At 43.7% G+C, this 24,160-nt stretch overlaps 1 protein-coding gene across 1 annotated transcript in view; it reads left to right on the forward strand.

The window, feature by feature from the left end:
* Positions 1-3,053: 3,053 nt before the first annotated feature.
* Positions 3,054-24,160, forward strand: part of RNF128 (ring finger protein 128) — a 176,286-nt gene continuing 155,179 nt past the window's right edge. The window contains exon 1 of the mRNA XM_077485122.1: positions 3,054-3,593. Coding sequence (XP_077341248.1) covers positions 3,182-3,593 — 412 coding nt within the window. The 5' untranslated portion in view covers positions 3,054-3,181. The remainder of the gene's footprint in view (positions 3,594-24,160) is intronic.

A 24,160-nucleotide genomic window follows, 5' to 3' on the forward strand; every position in this document is an offset into this window, starting at 1 on the left:
CGTAACTGGTTTCCATTGTCTGGCAAGGGCGGACTGGGGAATAGTGGCGATGTGTTGAGCAGCGTACAAATTGGTTTGGTCCACAATAGATCTAAAGAGATCTTCGGTGAAAAACAGTGAGTAAAAGTCAAGTGTCGTAAAATCAACTGTTTCCACGTTAATGCCAGGTTGGCCAGTGAATGGGGGAAGTACGGGTTCTGCAGAAGTGGTGGGCACCCAAATAGGATTGGCGAATTCTGCAGGAAGGGCACTATGGGTACGACGGGCCTGTCTTTGTCTTCTTGGTGGCAGCGGGACACTACTTGTGCTTGCCACCTCGCCAGCTTGAACTGCACTTATGGGACTCGCCACGTCACCACGTGTTACTGCAGTGCTGGATGTAGGTCCAGGGTGTACTAGGCCGCTGGTGCTTGCCAGTTCACCAGAAGGATGAGCGGCTCTAGTACGTCTCTGCTCCATACGAGTGGCCTGCGGTTTATGCACCTCAACAACAGAATACATTCGGGATTGGGCACACCTGTCCCTAACAGAGGCCTCATCTCCGTCGTCAGAGCTATCTGTCATGGAGCCGCTGTCCTCTACAGGATCGTATTCTGAGCCTGAATCTGACAGATGAGTGACGTCCTCTTCACTATCTGTCATGCTCAGAAACGTGTAGGCCTCTTCACTAGTGTACCTTCGCTTTGCCATTTTGGGCTCTAAATTTAGGGGTACACTAGTGAGACTCACAGGTAAAAAAGCACCTAGCCTGTCAGCGACTGTTTCAAAACGCTACAAAAAAAACTGTTAGCGATCGCAGGGATCAAGCCTGACTCTGCGAACGCTGCAGTTATGTGTGTTGTGTTTTGTAAGTGACAGTGATCGATCGATACTGCACTTGGGTGGGCTGGGCTGGGCTTGGCGGAGGGGCTAAACGCAGGTGCTAGCGGGTATCTGGGCTGATCCCGCTAACAATGCGTTTTGGGAAACCTAAAATGCAGGCAATGCTAATATAGATCTGATCAGATACTATATTACTAAGGGAGGTGTATGCTTTGCGCGTGGGTGTTAGCGGTACTGGCACTAACCTGACGCTGGGGCGACGCAGGCCTTATCTGACCCTCAAACTTATATCACCCGCCGGGTGATCAGGGGGTTAAACCTTTATTAGGTAATAAATGGCGGGTGCCCTGAAACAAAAAAAAAATAACTAACCAACCAGCGTCACCTGTAACAGTTATATGGTGATCACTGGTGAAAGGGTTAACTGGGGGGCAATCAGGGGGCTATGCGGTAGTATATGGGGGTCCCTGACGCTATAAAAAGCTGCGGCGAACCCAAATACTTACCTGCCTAACTAGCGTCACCTGTGACACTAATACAGCGATCAGAAAAAAATCGCTTATTAGTGACACTGGCGACGGGGGGTGATCACGGGGTTAAACCTTTATTGGGGGGGTTAGGGGGGCACCCTAGAGCTAAAGGGGGCTAACCCTAACTGCCCTAACAGTTATTACAGTCACAAATGACACCAATGCAAAAAAAAAAAAAAAAAAAAAATGCACTTGGTGTCACTGTGACTGGGGGGGGCAGGGGTGATTGGGGGGTGATCAGGGGGGTGAAAAGTGTGCCTGGCGTGTTCTACTGTTAGTGTAGTGTGTTGGTGCAACTCACCGATCCTCTCTCCTCCGTGCCGGAACGAAAAAGACCGACACGAGGAGAGATTACATCATTTCCTCTCCTGTGTTTACATTACAGGAGAGGAAGTGATGTCACGAAGACTTTCTATTCGTCGGGAGCGATCGCGAGGGGGTGGCCATGAATGAATGGCCGCCCCCTCATCCCGGATCAGTCCCGAACGAATACCGACCGCCGCAGGCACCGGGCGGGGGCCCGATCGGGCCCCCGACCCGGGGAAAGGCAGGGACGTACATGTACGCCAATATGCCTGCCCGTGCCATGCTGTCGACGTACATCGTCGTGCGGCGGTCGGGAACTGGTTAATATTATAACTTTGAAAGTATTCTGTAAACCTCTTTTTACCTTGTATCATCCGTACTTCAAAATGTCTATTTTTTCCTTTTTTTTTTGTATCAAATACTCTGTCTTATAATCTGTACATGTTATTTCTTTGAACATAAAATAAAAACTTTTAAACGAGAAGAAATATCCAATGTTTAGGTTTTTTTTTTCAAATATGTTTAAAAAAGTCAACAATTTCCATGAGGCGTACTTTTTTACAGACTGTACGTGTTTTTTCTTTTAGACACAGAGAATCATGTTTATTTTTAACACTCGATTAAAGTGGTTGTAAACCCTTACAAACCACTCTTACCTACAGGCAAGCCTAGATTAAGGCTTACCTGTAGGTCCAAGAAATATCTCCTAAATCTATACGGTTTAGGAGATATTTACCCGAAGACAGCCACTGCTGTCTACGGCGCATGTGCTGTAGACAGTGGCGTGCAGGCGCACTGGGCAAGCTGCAGATAGCGGCGATATGCCGCGAGTGTCGGCTCCCGTGCGCATGCGCGGGAGTGACGTCATCCCGGCTCTGGCGAATCACAGCGCCGGAGCAGCGTGACCCACCAAGAAGATGGACGCTCTGAACTACAGGGGACAGCGGTAACTTCGCTGGCTCCTGTGTCAGGTAAGTGACACATAATGGACTAATATGCGATGCATAGTAGTCCATTATGCTTTACCTTTGCAGGAAATCAAAGAGGAAGTAAACCCATCAGGGTTTACTTCCTCTTTAAGGTCATTTTATGTGGTCACAGTTTAGATTAAAAAATAAATAGTTGAGATTACTCCTTAATGGGCTGTTGGCATACAATTTACTTAACCTTTAAAAGAAAAAAATAGTTGATTCCACAATTCTGCATACAGATGTGCTCTTTGAATAGATACGTGCAGCTGGCAGAGAGCAGACACTGTCCTCTGAAAAGGCTTTTATTTACATTAAAGTCAACTTGGCTGGTTGTTCTGGTCAAGGGTTTATTTGATAAGGCAGGTGGAATGGAGAATGTCACCTCCCAGGTTTATGTTGCTTCAAGCGGTATCAGTTACCTACACAGAAGTGAAACTCCAGCCTGCAGGAGAGGAAGATTATACCTGGCGGAGAGCGTGTGCTCACTCAACACTAATCATTCTATAAAAATCTCTTTGCACATCTTTGTTTTAAAGTTTCACAGATGAAGATATGACCGGGAAGACTAAATCTACACTCCACTGGCTCCTGATTTTAAGACTTTTATTAAAGGTGAAAGGTGGAGGCACCGTGGAATCCAATGCCTATGTGAACTTATCCTATTTTAATCCCCAGCAAAACTCCACTGTAATACTGTACTGTGAGTGTGGCCTGTATGGACTAAACTCGCGTATAGCTGGTGCTCAAGGAACTGTAGGCATCCCTGTTTCACCTAATTTACAAGCCTGTGATCTCGGCAGCAAATTCTCCACCAAGACAAAGCCCTGGATTGCCCTAATCGAAAGGGGAAATTGCACATTTTCGGAAAAGATACTCTTAGCTGCCAGTAATGGTGCAGAGGCAGTGGTGATCTATAACGCACCCCCCAGCACTGGCAATCAGACCATTCCCATGGTACATTATGGTAAGTGCTAATTAACTCCTTGAAGGATGCTATTTTGTCTGTCTGCTTCTGAGTTGTTGCTACTAGTTTGTGTCTGCATTAATGATACACTGTACTAAAGCCTGTCGCCTTGCTATTGTTTTCAGTGAACTCTTTAAAACAAATTCTTTCCAGTTGTGACAGGCAGCTCTTTGACCTGGAATTTCTGCATGGCTTTTGCATAAGGCGGTTGTAGATGCAAATAAACTCATTCACTGGCACATGCTTATTAAAAACATTTAACTTCAGCAGAGGAAGATGCACAGCGTTGATGGCTTTTAAGATATAAATGTGGCATTTTATTTTGAAGTCTATTAACCCTGCCATTGTTAGCGATAAGATGTGACCTTGCTTTAACATATTTTTTTAGTGACAGTTTATGTATCTGACTGTATGTCTATCTCTCTCCATTTCTCTCTTTAAAAGCCAAAAATGTTACAATGGCATTATGCAACCCAGTTAAAGGAGCTTATAAACATCCTTGTAATCAAGCAGATTAGACATAATTCACCAAAATGTGAAGCACATTAGTCACAGCTGTGAGCAGATATCTATTTTGTAGTGTGCTGAGTTGGTTCCCGCATCCCCCTCGTCATCACGTTACTGCCCTGCACTACACTGTTTAAATTTGCAGTGGTGCAGGAAAACTGTTTGTCATGGCTGAGTGGACAGCATCATTGTATAGAGCAATGGACATCAACCCTGTCCTCAGGGCCCACTAAGCCAGGTTTGCAAGATAACTGAAATACATCACGGGTGATACCATTAGCTGCTCAGTGATCGCAGTATTCTAGTCCTCATCTCCCCAAGGTAATACATAAAAGCTGGCCTGTGGGCCCTGAGGACAGGGTTGATGACCACTGGTATAGAGCATCTATTTATCAATGTATCACCCAAGATTTGCTCTTTTTTTTAAATATTCCATGACAAAATTGCATGAAAGTTGTGTGATTCTTCAATAAATGGATTGCTAAATAGAGCCCTGTGTGATCCCAAACAGATCAGATCATATGGCCAAGGGGACGCTGCCAACTGTGCCAATGCTCTGGTCACAAATGAGCTTCCCCTTCAGCTATGAGGGATTGTTTTCTTGTACTTCCACTGCAATCTGATAAATGCTGGTGGAGGACAGTCCAAAACTTGCATTGGTGCTCCTAGGAGTTTACACATATATACCATCCATTTAGTGTGTGCAACCTAGAAGGTAGATGTGACTGTTACTTCCTTTAACACACAGTTAAGTTTCAGCCTGAAAATTTAGTTGACAAATTGTAAAAATGCCCATAAAACATATATATTTCAGAGTCTTAAAAGTCCCAATTACTGATGGCTAGGAACAATCTGTACCAAATGTTGAAATTCAGTGTGGCTAAGGATCATCAGAATCTATGACTGCCCTTACAAATTTCACCAGATGCATACTATCATGCATTTAGCCTGGTTCACACCTATGCATATTTTAGAGCATTTTCAGTTTTGCAAAAACACACTGCAGCATGGTTTCCTATGGGTGTAGTTCACATCTGTGCATTTTATAGAAAGGGTGACAGACTTTTTCTGGTTTTTGGTTCCATAGACTTCAATGGATCAAAAGCATGTTTTGAAAAACGCAAAATTCACCTGATAGGTGTAAATTAAACCTAAGGCTGGATTCACACCTATTCAGTTCTGTAGTGCAAATCTGCAAAATGCAAAATGCAAAAAGCACAAAAAATGCATAGGTGTGAATCCAGCCTAAATCTATCAACAGCATGATAAAACCTAGTTTATATACTTGTCAACTCAACTGTTGGCAACTAATTTTCTGGTTCCAATGGGGATCTGGGAGAGGGTATTGGTTTAGTAATTTTATTCATGCTTTATAATCAACTTCCTCTTTAAAACATTTAAAGAATAAGCTGAATGGTTTTGATGGATCAATATACATACAATTTTTTTCACCAAAGATTTACACAACATCCATTTTTCGAACTGAATGTTGTGCGAAAATAGTTAAATCTTAGGTGAATTGTGCTAGCAGCATAAGGATTAAAAAAAAAAAGACAATGTTGATTGAGAAAATAAAGTTCTGCTTTAAGAATACAGTTTGTCTAACAGATCTGCTTTTAGTTATTGGAGATGAGGATTTTATGCCTGTTTAAATCTGCTCAACTTTCATAAACTCAGGAAAAGCATTTCTCATACAGAAGATTGTGGAAGTGTAAAACACTAAGTCTAATTTACAACTTACAATTGTAGTTGAATACTTAGCAGGGTCCTTTATTTATATTTAATTTAGCACAAATCCCTGGTGGTGGTTCTTGCATCTAACTCAATGTATAGCAGAACATATTTTAAAGCAAACAGTACAGTTATTAATGAATAATATTATTTTTTTTTTCTATCGTTTGAAGTAGGGTTGCACCTATACTACTACCGTTGTCAATACCAAGTATTTGCACAAGTATCGGTACTTGTGCAAATGCACCGATACCTGAAACTGATACTTTCAGGCTCGGTTCTTTGAGCTGTCAGTGGGTCTCCCCAGTGTTAAAGAAGTTCGGTAATTGAAGCTGTCAAAAAAAAAAAAAAAAAGAAGCAGCCGGCAATGTTTATTACCAACATTGCTCAGCCCTGAAACACTATAATAAAAATAAATATTGTTTCTTTTTGTATATTTCTGTTTCTTCATCTGCTGATCAAAGGGATGAACAAATGTTCCTCTGTTTAACCCCTTAATAACCCTTAATTTACTCCAATCAGCCTTAATTAATGCCCTATTTTCCTCCATTTTATTTATTATTTTCCTGCTTTTTTTTTCTTTTGTTCACATCTCTTTTATAAACGATAAACAATTACACACTTTTTTCATTTGCTTTGTTAGTGAATATTTTTACACATATATATTAACATATATTTACACATTTCACATTGAAAAAGCGCTAAATTTAAAAAACTCGATTTATTTAATTTGTAAATAACTTTTCAATGCTTTGTACTATTGCTGACAGCTGAGGTTAAAACAAAACAGTTGCAGTAGGTATCGGTAATTGGTATTGGCGAGTACAAAAAAAATAAAGTATCGGTACGTGTACTCATTCTAGATTGTAAGCTCTAACTAGCAGGCCCCTCTGATCCCTCCTGTATTGATTTGTATTGTAAGTGTACTGTCTGCCCTCATATTGTAAAGCGCTGCGCAAACTGTTGGCGCTATATAAATCCTGAATAATAATAATAATTGTAAAAAAAATGGTATCGGAGCATTCTTAGTTTGCAGTTTGTAAGCTTAAATCACCACAGGCACTTGTGACTTTCCTGCATGTCATCTGACTCAATATTTAGTACAGCTTACTTTTAAAAGTTGGTTTTAAGTTTTATGACAGTTTTAAACTTTCAGTAATTATGCATAAAATAAAAAAGAAGTCATGAAATGCATTTCTGTGCTCATACGCAACAGAAGTGTCTGGCAAAAGGATGTTGAAAGCTTTGAGTGCTATGGGCTGACCTTATGCCTTGGGGATATAGAATAAAACACAACATAGTTTGTTTTTACTAATGCACAGGCTTGCCTGTCTCGCTGGATACTTCTGCCACTGTACATGTCACAATGGATTGTTCTCATGCTTTCCCCTTGTGACCAGATAAAAATCTCATAAATAGAATATCTTCATACAGCAACATTCTCTCAAAAAGGTTTGCTTGAGAGGACATTCCTAGCCTTCCCACCTAGAGAAGAATTTGCTGGCTTTTTTCCAGGTACAGAAGGAGAGGTATACCAATCGCTTCTTCAAGAAAAGTTCAAGGAGTAAGGTGATAATTCTAACAAGCCAATCACCTTAGTATCATTCTCTCGGCAACAGGGGCAGTCTTTTATGATTGTTGTTTCTGTAAAATTCATTACGCATAGTATGCAGGGCTATACATGTGCAGGCTAAAGCTGGCCATAGACAGCATACCATCCATATTCTCTTTACCTTCTCTTTTTTCTTTATCGTACATCATAGGACACAGAGCCTTAAGTATTTACTTAGTGGGTTATAGCTACCTTCAGGTGTTGACACTGGCACACCCAATACAGGAAGTTGACTCCCCTATATAACCTCCTCCTCGCCAGTGTCTAAGGCTCCATGCACACTGAAGCTCAAAAAAGCTATTTCTGGACGCCAGATTGCTGGCAGAAAACGCTGGTTGAAAAACCTGCTTTTAACAGCATTTTATACTAGCGTTAATGAGCGTTTTACAGCGTTAGCGTTAATGGGCGTTTTTTATAAAAATACACAGAGGACACTCCAAAAATCCCACAATGCATTGAAAAATAGAATGCCGAACACTAATGAACGAGCGTTAATGAGCGTTAATGAGCGTTAATGAGCGTTTGTCGTTTTTTGCCGCTGAAAAACGGCACTTTGAACGCGAATTTCTGGCGTTCAGAAAAAAGCCCATAAACTCCACTGCTCATTAAAGCTGAAAAACGTCCATGTGTGCATGGACACATAGGCTAACATAGAGTGGAGTTTATGGGCTTTTACAAAAAACGCCCAAACGGCAATAAACTGCAGTTTATCAGCTTCAGTGTGCATGGAGCCAAAAGGTGTTGGCACGAGTGAAGATGTGTTCTGCTGTCAGAAACCAGGAATCAGACCGAGAAAGAAGTACAATTAAATCACACTTGTTTATTAATTAAAAATAAAAAGGTAAATAGAAAAAGCGTAGTCAAAGCATAGCCAGAGTCCAGTAACCGAATCGAGTAGTAGCCAGGCCACAGTTCAATAACCAGATCGGGTAATCCGCCAAGCCAGAAGTCAGGGATCCAAGTAGAGCAACAGCAAGCAGGATAAGGAGCCAGAAGGGATGTCAGCAAGCCAGTCTTTAAACAGAACCGCAGGAGATGGTTTCTTGTGACGTGAAGGCGAAGGCAGAGGTGAAGTGAGCTGGACAGCTTTAAGTAGGCAGGTCAGACGAGTATGATCAGGAATAGCTGGTAACTGTGGAGAGAGATGAGAGCTGGCAATTAGCCGACAGCTGAGCAGCCAGCCCAGAGAAGGAAGGGCTAAGCCAGCCCTGACAGTACCCCCTCCTCAATGACTCCTCTCCCTCGGAGGGCCACCGGGCTTGAGGGGAAACCGTCTATGGAACTAGCGGAGGAGGACAGGTGCATGTACATCTGAGGATGAAACCCAGGAGCGTTCCTCCGGACCGTAACCCTTCTAATGCACCAGGTACTGTATGCCCCCACGGAACCTATGGGAGTCAACAATGGATTGTACCTCATACTCCTCATGGTTCTCAACCTGAATAGGGTGAGGGCGTGGCACCGAGGTGGTAAATCGGTTACAGACCAACGGTTTCAATAAGGAGACATAAAAACACATTTGAGATGCGTATACTAGGAGGAAGGTCCAACACGTAAGCCACTGGGTTAATCCTGCAAAGGATACGGAAAGGCCCAATAAACCATGGTGCAAACTTCAGTGAGGGAACACGAAGCCGGAGGTTGCGAGATGACAGCCAGACCCTGTCCCCAACCTGGTAGGAAGGTGCAGGCAGGCGTCTGCAGTCAGCACAGAGTCTGTACCTATCATTAGCATGACACAAAGCCTCCTGGACTTGTAACCAAGTGGAACGTAGACCACGGAGATGCTCCTCTAACGCAGGAATACTCTGCGGAACAAACGAGTCAGGCAACTTGGAAGGTTGGTGGACAGGGTCTGGCTGTCGTCTCGCAACCTCCGGCTTCGTGTTCCCTCACTGAAGTTTGCACCTCGGTTTAACGCATTGGACCTTCCTCCTAGTATGCCCATCTCAAAGGTTGGTAAATGGAGACAATCGGGAGGCAGAATTTAAGGCACTGTTGTGAGCAAACTCTGCCCATGGTAATAGGTCTGACCAGTTGTTATGGTGGTCAGAAATATAGCAACGTAGGAATTGCTCCAAGGACTGATTGGCTCACTCTACAGCCCCATTAGACTGCGGGTGATACACAGAAGAGAACGCAAGCTGGATTCCAAAATGTGCACAAAAGGCTCCCCAGAACCGGGAGACAAACTGACTGCCCCTGTCCGAGACAATCACCTTGGGTAGCCCATATAAGCGAAAAATCTCCCAAGCAAAAATGGAAGCCAGTTCCTTAGAGGTAGGCAACTTCTTAAGTGGAATACAATGACATATCTTTGAGAATCGGTCAACCGCCATAAAGATAACAGTGTTGCCTTGGGAGTTGGGCAACTCCACAATGAAATCCATTGACAGGTGAGCCCAGGGCCTGTCTCCATTGGGTATGGGTTGTAGGAGGCGCACTGGAGGGTGTCGTGGAGTCTTACTCTGAGCACACACAGGACAGGCAGCTACGAAGGCAGTAACATCAGCCCGTAGACTAGGCCACCAGAATTGTTGGGCAATGGCCCAAATGAGTTGATTCTTCCCAGGATGGCCAGCTGCCTTGGGAGAATGGTAAGTCTGGAGCATAGCAGTATGCAGACTCTCTGGAACAAAGCAGTGGTCACAAGGTTTCTCAGGGGGAGCATGGACCTGAGCAGCAAGAATTTTGTCACCCAAAGGAAAAGTAAGACTGGTGCGAACCGTAGCCAAGATACGATCAGGAGGAATCGTAGGAACCGGAACTGACTCCGACTTGGAAGTGGAGGAAAATTGTTGTAACTCTGTGGGTTACCGTCCTTTCTGGTCATATCAGTCAGCGGCTTGAACAGAGACAAGAAGTTATGAATAAACTTCCGATAGTAGTTGGCAAGACCCAGGAAACGCTGCAGAGGACGTAAACCCATGGGTCAAGGCCACTGTAGGACTGCCGAAAGTTTCTCTGGGTCCATCGAAAAACCAGCAGTGGAAATGACATAGCCCAGGAATGTAACCTGTTTACGATGGAACTCGCACTTCTCCAGTTTACAATAGAGATTGTTCTATCTTAGTTTCTGAAGCATACGACAGACATCTGTGTGGTGGCTCTCCAGGGACTTGGAAAATATGAGGATATCATCAAGATAAACCACCACACATAACTGCAACAAATGTCGGAGGACATCGTTAATAAATTCCTGGAAAACTGCCGGGTCGTTACAAAGGCCAAAAGGCATTACCAGGTATTCATAATGGCCTGTTCTGGTATTAAACGCAGTTTTCCACCCGCCGCCCTCCTTAATGCGCACGAGATTGTATGCCCCTCTCAAGTCAAGCTTCGTAAAAACCGTTGCTCCCTTGAGGCGGTCAAATAACTCTGTAATCAATGGAATCGGGTAGGCATTCTTAATCGTGACACGATTGAGACCCCAAGGTCTCAGTTCAACGCACTTCTTCTTTGTGAAGAAGAAACAAGCACCAGCAGGAGACGAGGATTTGCGGATGAAACCTCGAAAAAATGCATCAGCAACATACTCCTCCATGGCTTTATCCTCCAAGACTGACAAAGGGTAAAGCCGGCCACGAGGAGGTATGGCACCAGGTTGAAGGTCAATTGCGCAATCATAAGACTGGTGTGGAGGCAAACTACCAGCTTGATCTTTATCGCTAAAATCGCGGTACTCCTCCGGCAGGGAGGGAAGTGAAGAGGTGCACAGGACCTTGGATACCTTCAGGAAGCATGTCTCACTGCATTGTGGTGACCAGGAGAGAACCTCAGCACGGAGCCAATCAAAAGAGGGGTTGTGCCTCTGTAACCAAGGATAACCAATAACCAGTGGAAACCTGGGTGAGGAAATAACTTGGAATTTGGATTATCTCATGGTGAAGAGCCCCTACAGCCATGGACAACAGAACCGTCTCATGAGTCACATGGGCAGGCTGTAAAGGTCTCCCATCAAGAGCCTCAATAGCAAGTGGAGTGTCACGCAGCTGCAGCAGAATTGAGTGCTGCGAAATAAATGCAGCATCAATGAACAGGCCTGCAGCCCCAGAGTCGATTAGAGCCTGTATCTCGATGGATGACTCAGCCCAAGAAAGAGTAACCCAAACCAGGGGCTTATCCTTCTGGATAACTGGGGATGATGCAACTGGGCTAACCCTCTATGGGAGACGCAAAAACCTGTTGTCTTGAGTTACCCCGAGTTCGTGGCCGCCGTCCGGGGGTCTTCTTCGGCTTCGGGGTCTTGCTGGGCCTATCTTCTTATAGCTCTTTTACTAGCATTGGCCTGGTCTTGTCCCCGCCACCTTCTTCACTTCTTCTCTCCCTCTCTTCTTCTTCTTTCTGCCACAATGGCAGGGAAGCGTTGTGAGCGGACTTATATAGGGACAAGGGGCGGGGTCACCGGGTGATGTCATGTGGTGACCCCCACCCCTTATGCTGTCACAGTCCCAGCATCCTCCGGGGCTGTGACATCGTAAGGGGCGGGGACATCACCCGTGACCCCCGCCCCTTGTCCCTATATAAGTCGCCACACAACGCGTCCCTGCCATTGCGGCCAGAGAGAGCGTCGTGTCAACATTGCAAGGAAGAAGAAGAGAGGGAGAGAAGAAGGCAGTGACAGAAGACTGGGCCAATGCTAGTAAAAGAGCTATAAGAAGATAGCGGAGGCCCAGCAAGAAGAACCGAAGAGTGGGACAACACCCCCGAAGAGCGGGACAAAACCCAGAAGTCGGAAGAAGACCCCTGGATGGCGGCGGCGACGATGAAGAAGAAAGCCGGGCTCCTCCGCTAGTAAGAGAGCTAGCAAAAGAGCAGAAGATAGCAGAGGAGTCTGGTGAGAAGACCCCCAAGATGGAAAAAGAGTAGACCACCGGAGCTGTCTAATAAATTATTTTAAAAACTTGTGTTGTGTTTTTCTATTTACACTTTTTTCACCAGGTGAATGGGTAGGGGTACATCGTACCCCATAATCATTCACATAGGGTGGGGGGCCAGTATCTGGGGGGCCCCTTATTAAAGGGGCTCCCGGATTCCAATAAGCCCCCCGCCCACAGACCCCGACAAAAAATGGCCAGGGTTGTCGGGAAGAGACCCTTGTCCTCATCAACATGGGGACAAGGTGCTTTGGGGTGGGGTGAATTTAGTTTTGTCAGTGTTACAAAAACCGCCATTTGAACCAGTCCAGCATGTTCCCTTAGTCCTTCTGACTAGGAAGCTGATATTTTTGGTTGCTATATCCTCAGCAAGGAGGGTTTCAGAATTGGCTGCTCTTTCTTGTAAACAGCCATATTTGATTATTGATGAGGACAGAGTGGTGTTTCAGGCTTTCATCTGAATGAAGATATTGTCCCGCCATCGTTTTTCCCAAAGCCATGTTCCAGGGAAGAAAAATCACTACATTGTCTTGATGTAGTGAAAGCAGTTAAAATTTATTTAAAGAAAACTGCTCAGATTCGTAAGACTGATGTCTCATTTATTCTGCCAGAAGGTCCTAAAAAAGGACAGGCAGCGTCGAAAATCCACTGTTGCTAAGTGGATTCGGCAAGTTATAGTTCAAACTTATGATTTAAGCGGTAAGATTCCCCCTATTCAAGTTAAGGCGCACTCAACCAGAGCGGTTCTTCTTGGGCAGTGCGTCGCCAGGCCTCCTTTGCTCAGATCTGCAAGTCTTCGGTCCATATATTCACAAAATGTTACCAGCTGGATGTAAGAAGGAATGAGGATATCGTCTTCGGGCGCAGTGTGCTGCAGGCAGCAGTACAAGTCCTCAAGGTCTGGGGGTGCCCTACGGGTTGTGCCTCCCTCCCCTCAAGTAGCATTGCTATGGGACGTCCCACAAGTAAATACTTAAGGCTCTGTGTCCTATGATGTACGATAAAGAAAATAGGATTTTTATAATCCCGTAAAATCCTTTTCTTGGAGTACATCATAGGACACAGAGGTCCCGCCCCTCTTCTTTTATGGGGTTTAAGTATATTGCTTATATTGCTTGGCTACAAAAACTGAAGGTAGCTATAACCCACTAAGTAAATACTTAAGGCTCTGTGTCCTATGATGTATTCATACTGAATAACATTACACAAGCTTGGTCAATACATTTTTGTTAAGAGCTTGCCTAACGTGCACCTCTCATGAGAGAATCCTGTAGGCTACTATTATTGAAGCCAGTCTAGCCTAGGAAAGTAGGAGTAAGCACTGAATTTAGCACGAAATGCCTCACCTTTTAATACTCCTGTCATACCTGTGATGTAATTTTAATGCTTAATGCTTGAATAAAGATACCAATGAGTGCAGCAATATTCAGGGTTTGTGCATGTTACTGAATCTCACAGAAGAGCTGTGCAGCACACTTGGTTCCAGTTAACAACATGTGAGAGTTGGTCATTCACCTATAGCGGCATTACTTTGGCTTAACCTAGGAAACTATCATTTGAAGGAGACCAGTATTAGCAGCCTGGCTATTTTTCTTGTGATAGCAGTACTTTAAATATTTGCATTTCTAAAATTGATTGAAAAAAAAATCACACTGTCCATGATACTTTTTTATTTTTTGGGACAGGTTTTCATCGCTTACCCCGTTCTTCTATGATCGAAGCAGTACTCTCTTCTACTGTGTGGACCTTAGAAGAAAGGACAGTCCCTAAAAACTGGTCCTGAAAATGTAACTGTTATGCCCCATACACACGATCAGAAATTCCGTCAGAAAAAACTTGAATGGTTTTTCCAATGGAATTCTGCTCAAGCTTGCCTTGCATACACACGGTCACACAAAAGTTCTCTGAACTTTTGAATGCCAAGAACGCGGTGATGTACAACACTACGATGATCCGAGAAAATGAAGCTCAATGCTCCCGAGCATGCGTCAAATTGTTTCCGAGCATGCGTGATTTTTTGCGCTTATGAATTGCATACAGGCTAACGCATTTTCAGATAGGAACGTGTTCCGACCGAAACATAGAAAACCTGCGCTCAATATTTTGCTGGCTGGATTTCTGCCAGCAAAAGTCCAATGGAGCATACACACGGTCGGAATTTCTGATCAAAAGCTCACATCCGACTTTTTGCTGGCAGAATTTCTGATAGTCTATATTAGTGGAAATAAAGTATCACAGACTGTACTCAACTGTGTTGTTACTATAGTACACCAATACGTCTGCAATCACAATCACAATCATGGCGTTGGTTTATGCCGCATACACACGATCGGACTATCTGGCAGACTTGGTCCAGTGGACCAGAGTCTGCCGGACAATCTACCCGTGTGTGGGCTCCAGCAGACTTTTTTCCCACAAAAGTCCGGCGGACTTAGAAAGAAGTTTTGACTCAAAATTGTCCGCCGGACTCTGCAGTTGGTGGACAATCTGGCCATCTGTGTGCTAGTTCACTGGACTTTTGAAATGAACGGACTTGCCCGCACTCGGAGGAAAGTCTGTTCATTTTTAACGTGGCTCCAGGTAGACAAGTCTAGCGAAGGAAGTCCATGTCGCAGCCTTCGGCGGCAAGATTGACACCTCGCCAGCCCCATCACCTGGTATGGACTTAAAGGGGAAGCCCTACACCGAAAAAACGGCATGGAGGTCCCCCCCAAGGTCCCCCACAAGGTCCATATCAGACCCTTATCCGAGCACGCAGGAAAGGGGGTGGGGACGAGCGCCCCCCTCCTGAGCCGCACCAGGCTGTGTGCCCTCAACATGGGGGGTGCTTTGGGGAAGGAGGGGGCCCTGCGGCCTCCCCACCCCAAAAGCACCTTGTCCCGAAGAGCGGGACAAGACCCCCGAAGTCGGAAGAAGAGGCAGCAGCGTAGAATAATGCGCACGAGATTGAACAGAGACAAGAAGTTATGAATAAACTTCCGATAGTAGTTGGCAAGACCCAGGAAACGCTGCAGAGGACGTAAACCCATGGGTCAAGGCCACTGTAGGACTGCCGAAAGTTTCTCTGGGTCCATCGAAAAACCAGCAGTGGAAATGACATAGCCCAGGAATGTAACCTGTTTCCAGCGAAGAATAAGAAAGCCGAGCTCCTCCTCTAGTAAAAGAGCTAGCAGAAGATAGCGGAGGAGTCCGGCGAGAAGACCCCCCAAGACGGAAGAACACCCCCGGAGCTGTGCAATAAATTATTTTAAAACCTTGTGTTGTGTTTTATTTACACTTTTTTCACCAGGTGAATGGGTAGGGGTATATTGTACCCCATAATCATTCACATAGGCTGGGGGGCCGGTATCTGGGGGCCCCTTATTAAATAATAAGCCCCCAGCCCGCAAACCCCAGCAACCAACTTCCCCAAAGCACCCCCCATGTTGAGGGCACACGGCCTGGTACGGCTCAGGAGGGGGGCCCTCGCTCATCCCCACCCCCTTTCCTGACCGGCTGGGCTGCGTGCTCGGATAAGGGTCTGATATGAACCTGGGGGGGACCCCCATGCCGTTTTTTCGGCGCAGGGCTTCCCCTTTAAGTCCATACCAGGTGACGGGGCCGTAGATGTGTCAATCACATTGACTTCCTTCGCTAGTCCTGCCTACCTGGAGCCGCGTTCAAAATGAATGCACTTTCCTCCATGTGTGGGAAAGGCCGTTCATTTCAAAAGTCCGGCCATAGTCCGGCGGTTTGTCCACCGCACCTAGTCCGCCGGAAAAGTCTGGTCGTGTGTGGGCAGGTCCACTAGTTTTGAAGTCCGGCGGACCTCCGCTTCAAAGTCTGGAGGTTTGTCCACCAGTCCGATCGTGTGTATGCAGCATTGGAGTCATGACTCTAAAGTAAGGCACTATACCCATGTTCCCCAATTTATTCACCAATGCTGACACAGTGCCTGCAATTAGAAATGGCCTAAGATGCCACTTGCCCTAAACTGACAGACATCTCCAAAAAAGAATGATGGGGTGATATTGGCCCATCCTTGAACCAGTTAAGAGAGTTCAGTCAAAATTCAAACCCAACAATTAATAACAGATTATTTTCTCTCTTGTTGCTAAGAACCAAAAAAAATTGCAAGCAATATTTAAAAGCCTTTAACTATTGGACCATCTCTGGCTACGCATAGACATCACACACCTCTTATCTTTAGCAATCGGCAGGTACCGGACATCTCCTGATTGACCGCTTTAGGGGATATAGTTGTTGAAATAGGTTTGCAAACCTGGTTTGGCTGTTGTTCTTACTAACAGAAGATTGTCTGCCCATTCATCCTCTGTTTCCCCACCATTCATATAAAGACACTAAGTTGGAAAATTACTAATAAATTTGCCACATTAAACACTTTAATTTATAATTATATTATATATTAATTATATAGTTACTGTACTAACACGCCAATGTACAAAAAAAATGGGCAGGATCTGTATCAACTTTTTTTGAGCCAAGTATGTATGGTTATGTTGAAACCTGATGTTATACAATACATGAACCTGAGTGGTCAGGTCATGCCAGCACAATCAACAAACATTGTAGGTCTTTAAACAATTTTAAACCACTAAAGTGGAACATAAGCCAAAACTTTTTTCAAGTTTTGGGTGGATTCATAAAGGGTTCAAAACGATAAGATTTCTAGTGCTTTCTGTGTTTCTGCTGATATTCATTCTTTCTTTCTATCCTGGAGACCACTGCCACTGTCACAGGGACAAAAATTGGAAATCTTAAAATGTTACAGTTGTCACCAAAACAGGGGTAAAGGACAAATGTTAACCGTTTGGCTAATAGTAAGGCAGGGGGTGAGAGAAAGCAGGGAAATACCACTGAAGCTGTTGATATGTGCATTTGTATTTTGGGGACCTCTGAAGATAGTTTTGCAGGCTCCTAGTCTGTAGACCTGGGTAGACCTTAGAAGCAAAGACAAGAAGTCCACACATTCACTCCAATGCCTAGTACACACAATGAGAAAATCAGACAAAAAATACATATTTTGGAGTGATCATTAGAAAATCTGTTCGCTAGTACACAGCTTTCAAGAGCCAATCATGACAGAGCATGCAAAATTATCCAAAAGAACAAGCACAGAATTTTTTCTTGCACAATACCAGAACGAATGATTTTTGTTTAATCAGTACAGTTCTCATCTGTAAAAAAAATGAGTGTTCATGCATACCCAGAAACAAAAGAATACAATACAATACACTACATTACATCATCGTGGGAAGTTGTATTCTGTCTTACGAAAATTTTCACAACTTAACCTATTCACCTTTTTTATGAGACTAGCATGTAAAAAAACCAAAAGGACGATCATTCGTCCGATATTCTCATTGTGTGTACCAGGCTTAAGTAAGTGCTTAGATGTTAAGGTATTAGCCCTTGTACACACGGTCGGAGATTCCGACAACCAAATCCGTCGGATTTTGTCCGGCGGATTTCGTCCGAAACTGTTGCATACACACGGGCGGACAAAGTTGTCGGAAAATCCGACGTGATGACGTTATTTCGTTACGACGGGACTATGTTTAGGCTAGTAGCCAATAGCTTTGATGTAGGAATTTGATCTGAGCATGCGTGGCACTTTGTCCGATCGGAATTCTCTACACATGATCGGAGTATGTCCGATCGGAGCATTTTGTCTGAAAATTTTGGAAAACTTGGTCCGTCGGATACTCCGACGGAAACAGTCCGATGTAGACCACACACAGTCGAAATATTCGACAAAACGGTCCGATCGGACACATTCCGTCGGAATCTCCGACCGTGTGTACAAGGGCTTATAGGTGCCTTCAGGTAAAGGGAAAAGCACAGCGATGCACAAACATGCAAGCCCAGACAATTTTGTGATGTACTGTACCCGCTATGGAAGAAGTTGAGAGAGCCATGGCATAAAAGATCCAGCACTGTCTTACCTGAGGGGGGGGGGGACAGTGGTTGGACATGGTTTCTTCATGTATGTGGGATAACGTATCTCTGTCAGAAAGCATTTGGTCTTGCATTAATTTTTAAATAAAGAAAATCTCTATAGCATGAATATGAAAATCCATAACCCAACAAAAAGTCAATCGGAGCCTTCTGTCTTATGTTTTATGAGTGTGATTAGGAAGCAAATCCATGAACTATCTCCCAGAGATGAGATGTATCTTATCCTGGAATTCTGACTTTGTGCAGAGTAGCTATTATTCTAGAATCTATTTTTGGAGCATAACAAATCTTAGATTCAGGGTTTTGTGTTGCTGGAGCTGAGCTGTATTATCTTGCAGGTAATTTAATGCCTAATCAAACTGTGCAGTTTCATTACTTGATCCATCAAAAGTTTCAATTTTTAATGGACTTGTTATTTTGTATAGTTCATTGTGATTACTGGATCCACACTATCAGGATGGGGTCATTGTATGAAGCAAGGACTCGGGTTCTAACTTCAAACGACCTCAGGAATGAGTCCTTCTTGTATCATTCTCCCAGCAATTAAAATATGCTGCACAAGAAAGCAATTTGTGTAACAGGCTGCATATCTGACAGGAATTAAATTAAAAATATACTACAAATCAAGGTTTCTTTTTTAAGCATTCTTCTGAATCATTTTCAAATGATCTTATATTTATTTTGGTGTACAGTGATCTAATAAGGCAACACCGCCACCTAGTGACTGCTTTGTAGGCTTTTTGATTTTCCAATTCTACTTTGCTTGATATTGATCAAATTATATTAAAAGGAAACCTGTTCTGAGAGAAGCAAGGAGCTGCCATTAGCCATGTGCACACTGAAATATTTTGTTTCGGAATTTTGTTTTCGTCCGAAAAATACATTTATTTAGTTACTCCCGAAATTCGTTTTTATTTATTTAATTTTTAGGTTAAAAATTGCATTTGTCCGAAAATCCAAATTAATTAAGGTCAAATCTGTCATTGAAGGCTTATGGTGTCTGACGAATGTTAAAAGAAGATTCGACATTACGATTATTTGTGTTGCAGCCAGTCTTGATGCCATCCCCTACCTGTATTATACCATCTGTATATTGTGGTGTTATGCCCTTTGGAATTGTGTTCATGTTTTGTAGCCCCTGCGAGGGCGTTCAAGGAACGGATTCTATTTCCTGTCTACTTAAATTTTTAATAAACATATGAAATAGAAAAGAAGATTCGACGGAGCAGCTAAACTGTACGACGCGGTATAGATTAGCTGCTCCATCGAATCTTCTTAGAACTTTCGACAGACACCATAAGCCAAAGATTCAACGTTTGTATGTTTTTCGCTGCTTTGTCGAATCTTTGCCATTCATGTTGAATGTATATAGTCCAAACAGAAAATGGACTTGGTGATAGTGGTCACTGATCAGACAGGTAACAAGATAAGGTATATAGAATCTATATACAATCTCAATCTATAATATAGAATCTATAATTAAAAAATACCCCCCCACACACACACAACACGGGCAGCCTCTGAGGCTATCACAACACTAGCAACACTAGTATCACTATCAAGTTCACAACACTAACACAATAGCAGCAGATTATTATGAAAAAGTTGAACTGTAGCTTGCTTCACTATTGTTCTGCTGCTGTGCTTATGCATAATTGCTAAATAATTCAAGTTCTCTGACAAAAGGACCAGCTAAGATTGACTGTCTTCTGAAATGATTCAGTGTGTGTGTCTCTCTCTCTGCTAGCAATCGTAAGTGCAAGTAAGTTGGCTGTACGTGTGTACTTAGTTCTAGCTATTTTACTGCTCCTCCTCTTTGGTTACAATCAGCCAATAACATTCATCATCATCATTATTTTTATTTTACTCCCCCCATCCAATTCCAGCAGTGATCTTATCTCTCTATGTCGAATCTTTTCTCTTTATGTCGAATCTTTTCTCTTTATGTCGAATCTTTTCTCTTTATGTCGAATCTTATCTCTCTATGTCAAATCTTTTCTCTTTATGTCGAATCTTTTTCACTCTATGTAGAATAATCCTGGACTAATAGAGTTAAGGTTAGGCACATTCGACCACAGGTTCGATGGACACAGATTGTTATTGTCAGTGTCATGTCGAATCTCCTATCTATATCGAACTGTTGTCACAACGAAAATAAGGCATTTGTTTATGTCGGATCTTTCGTTTTTCAGATTCTGCACTTTCGATATCGTTTGTTAAAACGATAACGAAAATACCTGAAATTCAGACGAAAATGCATTCGGACCAAAACAAATGCACATGTCTAGCTGCCATTGCTAACCTCTTTCATAGAATGCTAGTTACTTGGATCTCTCTGACTTTAATGCTTTCTATCTCACTGTCCTGGAATATGTGTGCAGACAAGAAACCCTGAATGATTAGAAAAAAACTGTAATGCCCCATAGGACATTCCGACCACAAAATGTTTCTGACGGATTTTGGCTGAAACTTGTATTGCATACACACGGTCGCACAAAGTTGTCTGAAAATCCGATCATTCGGAACGAGCTGACATACAAAACGTACGACGGGACTACATAGTGGCCAGTAGCCAATAGCTTTCATCTCCAAATTTTTCTGAGCATGTGTGGCACTTTGTGCGTCGGAATTCTCTACGCACGATCAGAGAAAAAGTCCAATCGGATTTTGTTGTTGGAAAATTTTAGATCCAGCTCTCAAACTTTTTCCGTCGGAAATTCTGACCGTGTGTATGTTTCCACTAGTACAACTTGTCATGCAACTTTGGACACAAAGTCACATGACAAGTCACAGGCCATTAATTTCAATGACACCAGTTCCAATCTATGCAACCCTAAGTTGCAGCGACTCTGAAAAGGTGCCTGCACTACCTTGAAGTTACTATACAGGCACCAAATTAAAGATTATACATCATGGTAAAGACTAAATTATACTATTAAGCCTTTGTTCACACTGAACACGGCTTTGAAATTGTGCAAGTTCATCTGATTTTGCACGAACCCGAAGTCTGACTTCGGGGGGGGGGGGGGGGGGCAACTTGAAAGACATCTGTGTGGGTTCATGCACAGATGTCTATTGAAATTGCCCAAAGTAGTGCAGGAACTACTTTTGGAGATCTCTCCTATTGCTGGTGATAGGCTCCAATTTAACCACTTCAATACCAGGCACTTAAACACCTTCCTGCCCAGACCAATTTTGAGCTTTCAGCGCTGTCGCACTTTGAATGACAATTGCGCGGTCATGCTACACTGTACCCAAATGAAATTTTTATCATTTTTTTCCCACAAATAGAGTCGATCACCGGCTTTCCCTATTTACACTGTGATCAGCCGTGATTGGACACGGCTGATCACGTGGTAAAGAGTCTCCGTCGGAGACTCTTTACCGAGATCGTAGTTGCCGGGTGTCAGACTGACACCCCGCAACAACGATCGCCGCGGCTCATAATCCAGATCACGTCATATGACGTCCGGTCAGGATTATGCAACCACTTTGCCACCGTCTATTTGTTATAGGGCGGCGGCAAGTGGTTAACATACGATTTGACCTTCCGAATCACGCCAATGTGAATGGTGGCTTAAAAAGAAACTAAAAAAACAACAACTTTGTTACGGATAAATTATTTCTGTTTTCATTTTACAGCCAGCAGGTGGAGTGCTAGGCTACTTTTAGACAGGTAGATAGAAAAGTAGATAGAAGAGGCTGCAGGAGATCTGCAGTTCTGAAATGCAACAATGAAGGGGGAATGAAAAGAAAAATAAGTTTTTGTTTTTTTTAAACCTACAACTATTCATGGTACACAGTGCTTTAACAAGCTACATGTAATTCATTTAGGCATCACATTTACTTTAAAGAACTTTAAACATCTTATATAAATAGTACAAAAAAAAAACAGACCTAAAGGGGTTAATTTACTAAAACTGTAGAGTGCAAAATCTGGTGCAGCTCTGCATAGAAACCAATCGACTTCCAGGTTTTATTGTAAAGCTTAAAGGAGAAGTATGGGAATGCAAAAAAAGGTAGTACATGCTACCTTCATACCTGCATTGCATTTCTTTCCTCAGCCCTTTAGTTTTTGCAGAATAGTCTTTTGAATTATCCAGAATCAGCCTCTAATGGTTCTTTCTCACTTCAACATTTTGCAGGGGGTGGATACAGTTCCACAATCCAGCCTCTCTTTCACCCCCTCCCTCTGGAGGACATGTGGGTGTGCCTGGTGAAGAGGCGCACACCCAGGCTGCTATCTAGAATGAGCATGTTCTTCACATGCCTCTGTTTCCATGACAGCGTGTCCCCAGCTAAAATCTGGAAGCAGCGAGACAGTGTCAAGAGTAAAGTGCCCGCTCCTATACAATCCCATCGTCCCCATCCCCTGTACTTCTATACAATCCAATTATCCCCATCCCCTGTACTCCTATAAAATCCCATCATCCCCATCCCTTGTACCCCTGTACAATCCCATCATCCCCATCCTTTGTACTCTTAGACAGTCCCATCATCCCCAATAATAAATAAAAAAAAAATAAAAGGACTTATTCACAATATTAGCTCTGATTTTATTTCATTTTACTATACCAGTAATGCATGGAATGGCTGTGTGCTGTCACATCCATATGTATTCTGCTTTACAAATATATTGTTTTCCCTCTGGTAGATAGTAATATGTAGAGGTTACATACACAGCACTTTCAGCGACTTCTTCTACCTTAGTCACTGAAGTGCTGTTATCTCTGCCGATTCTTCTGAAGATCAGAACAGGCTGAAGAGGAGGAGGGAAGAGGGAGCATCTACGCTCTGTAAAGTCTCAGGAGCGAGCAGAGAGCCGACATCAATCATGCGAGATGACAGGAAAGTGGGTGGATCCAGACTCCAGAGCCAGACCATTGTCAGTATTACATTATATGAAAGTCTGTAGCCCCTCTCACAGGTATTTAGCTTGATTTTAACAGAATGGGGGCACTTCTGAGAGGGCTGGAAAGATTTTTGATATCAGCAGCTCATATAGAATAGATGTAAGCAAAAAAAAGGAAACCCAAACTTTTCTTTTAATTGAACAAGCTGAAGTTAGATACTGATTGGCCACAATACACAGCTGAACCCAGACATCTCAAGTCTCCCACGAGGTGCGGGAGCCGCCTGCATTTCGGGGGCGGTTCCCGGACACCCACAAGTGCTGCCCGATATCCCAGCTGCAGAGTTGATCTTGGATGGTACCCTGGTTCACAGCCGGGGATGATCTCCCTGTACAGCTGACATCCACTTCTCCTTCTCTCCCACAGCTGTCGGCTAAAAAGCTATACAGGGAGATCGGTGATCACAGCTGTCCCTCCTGCTGCACCGATCATCCCCAGCTGTTCCCTGTATCCTCCAGCCCTCCTCTGTGTTCTTCTCCCACCACCTTCTTCGGCTCTCTGTCCTCCTCCTATGCCCCACCCCCCCTCATCCCCCACAGCCAGCTTCCCTCCTCTCCTCTCCCGCCGGCTGTGGTGATCTGTCATGATGGCGAGCAGAGGAAGGGACTGGCCATTTACCGGCCCTGCCTATTATGAATCGGACATAGTGAGCAAAAACTGAGCAGAGTAGCCTGTGTGTTACGAATATGAATATTTATGAATGGACAGGAGCCGCTGTCTCCTGCTCATTTATCTTCAGTGCCGAGAAAGGGACTGGGAATCTCTGTCCTCATCCACTTTCTCTGTCTCAAAGGGGAGATGTCAGGGTTTTATTTAGACCCCTGATATCTACTTACCAAAGCCCCCCCCCCCCCCCCCCCAAACAGGGTTGATTTAAAAAAATGCAAAAAATATAAAAAAAATGAAATTTTAACCTTGCTCACGGTATGATTATTTCAGATTTTAGGTGCTGAAAGCGGTACAATTATT

The sequence above is a fragment of the Lithobates pipiens genome, unplaced genomic scaffold, assembly GCF_037356315.1.
Source record: "Lithobates pipiens isolate NorthernLeopardFrog02 unplaced genomic scaffold, aLitPip1_a1.2 Scaffold_1, whole genome shotgun sequence".
Taxonomy (NCBI): Eukaryota; Metazoa; Chordata; class Amphibia; order Anura; family Ranidae; genus Lithobates; species Lithobates pipiens.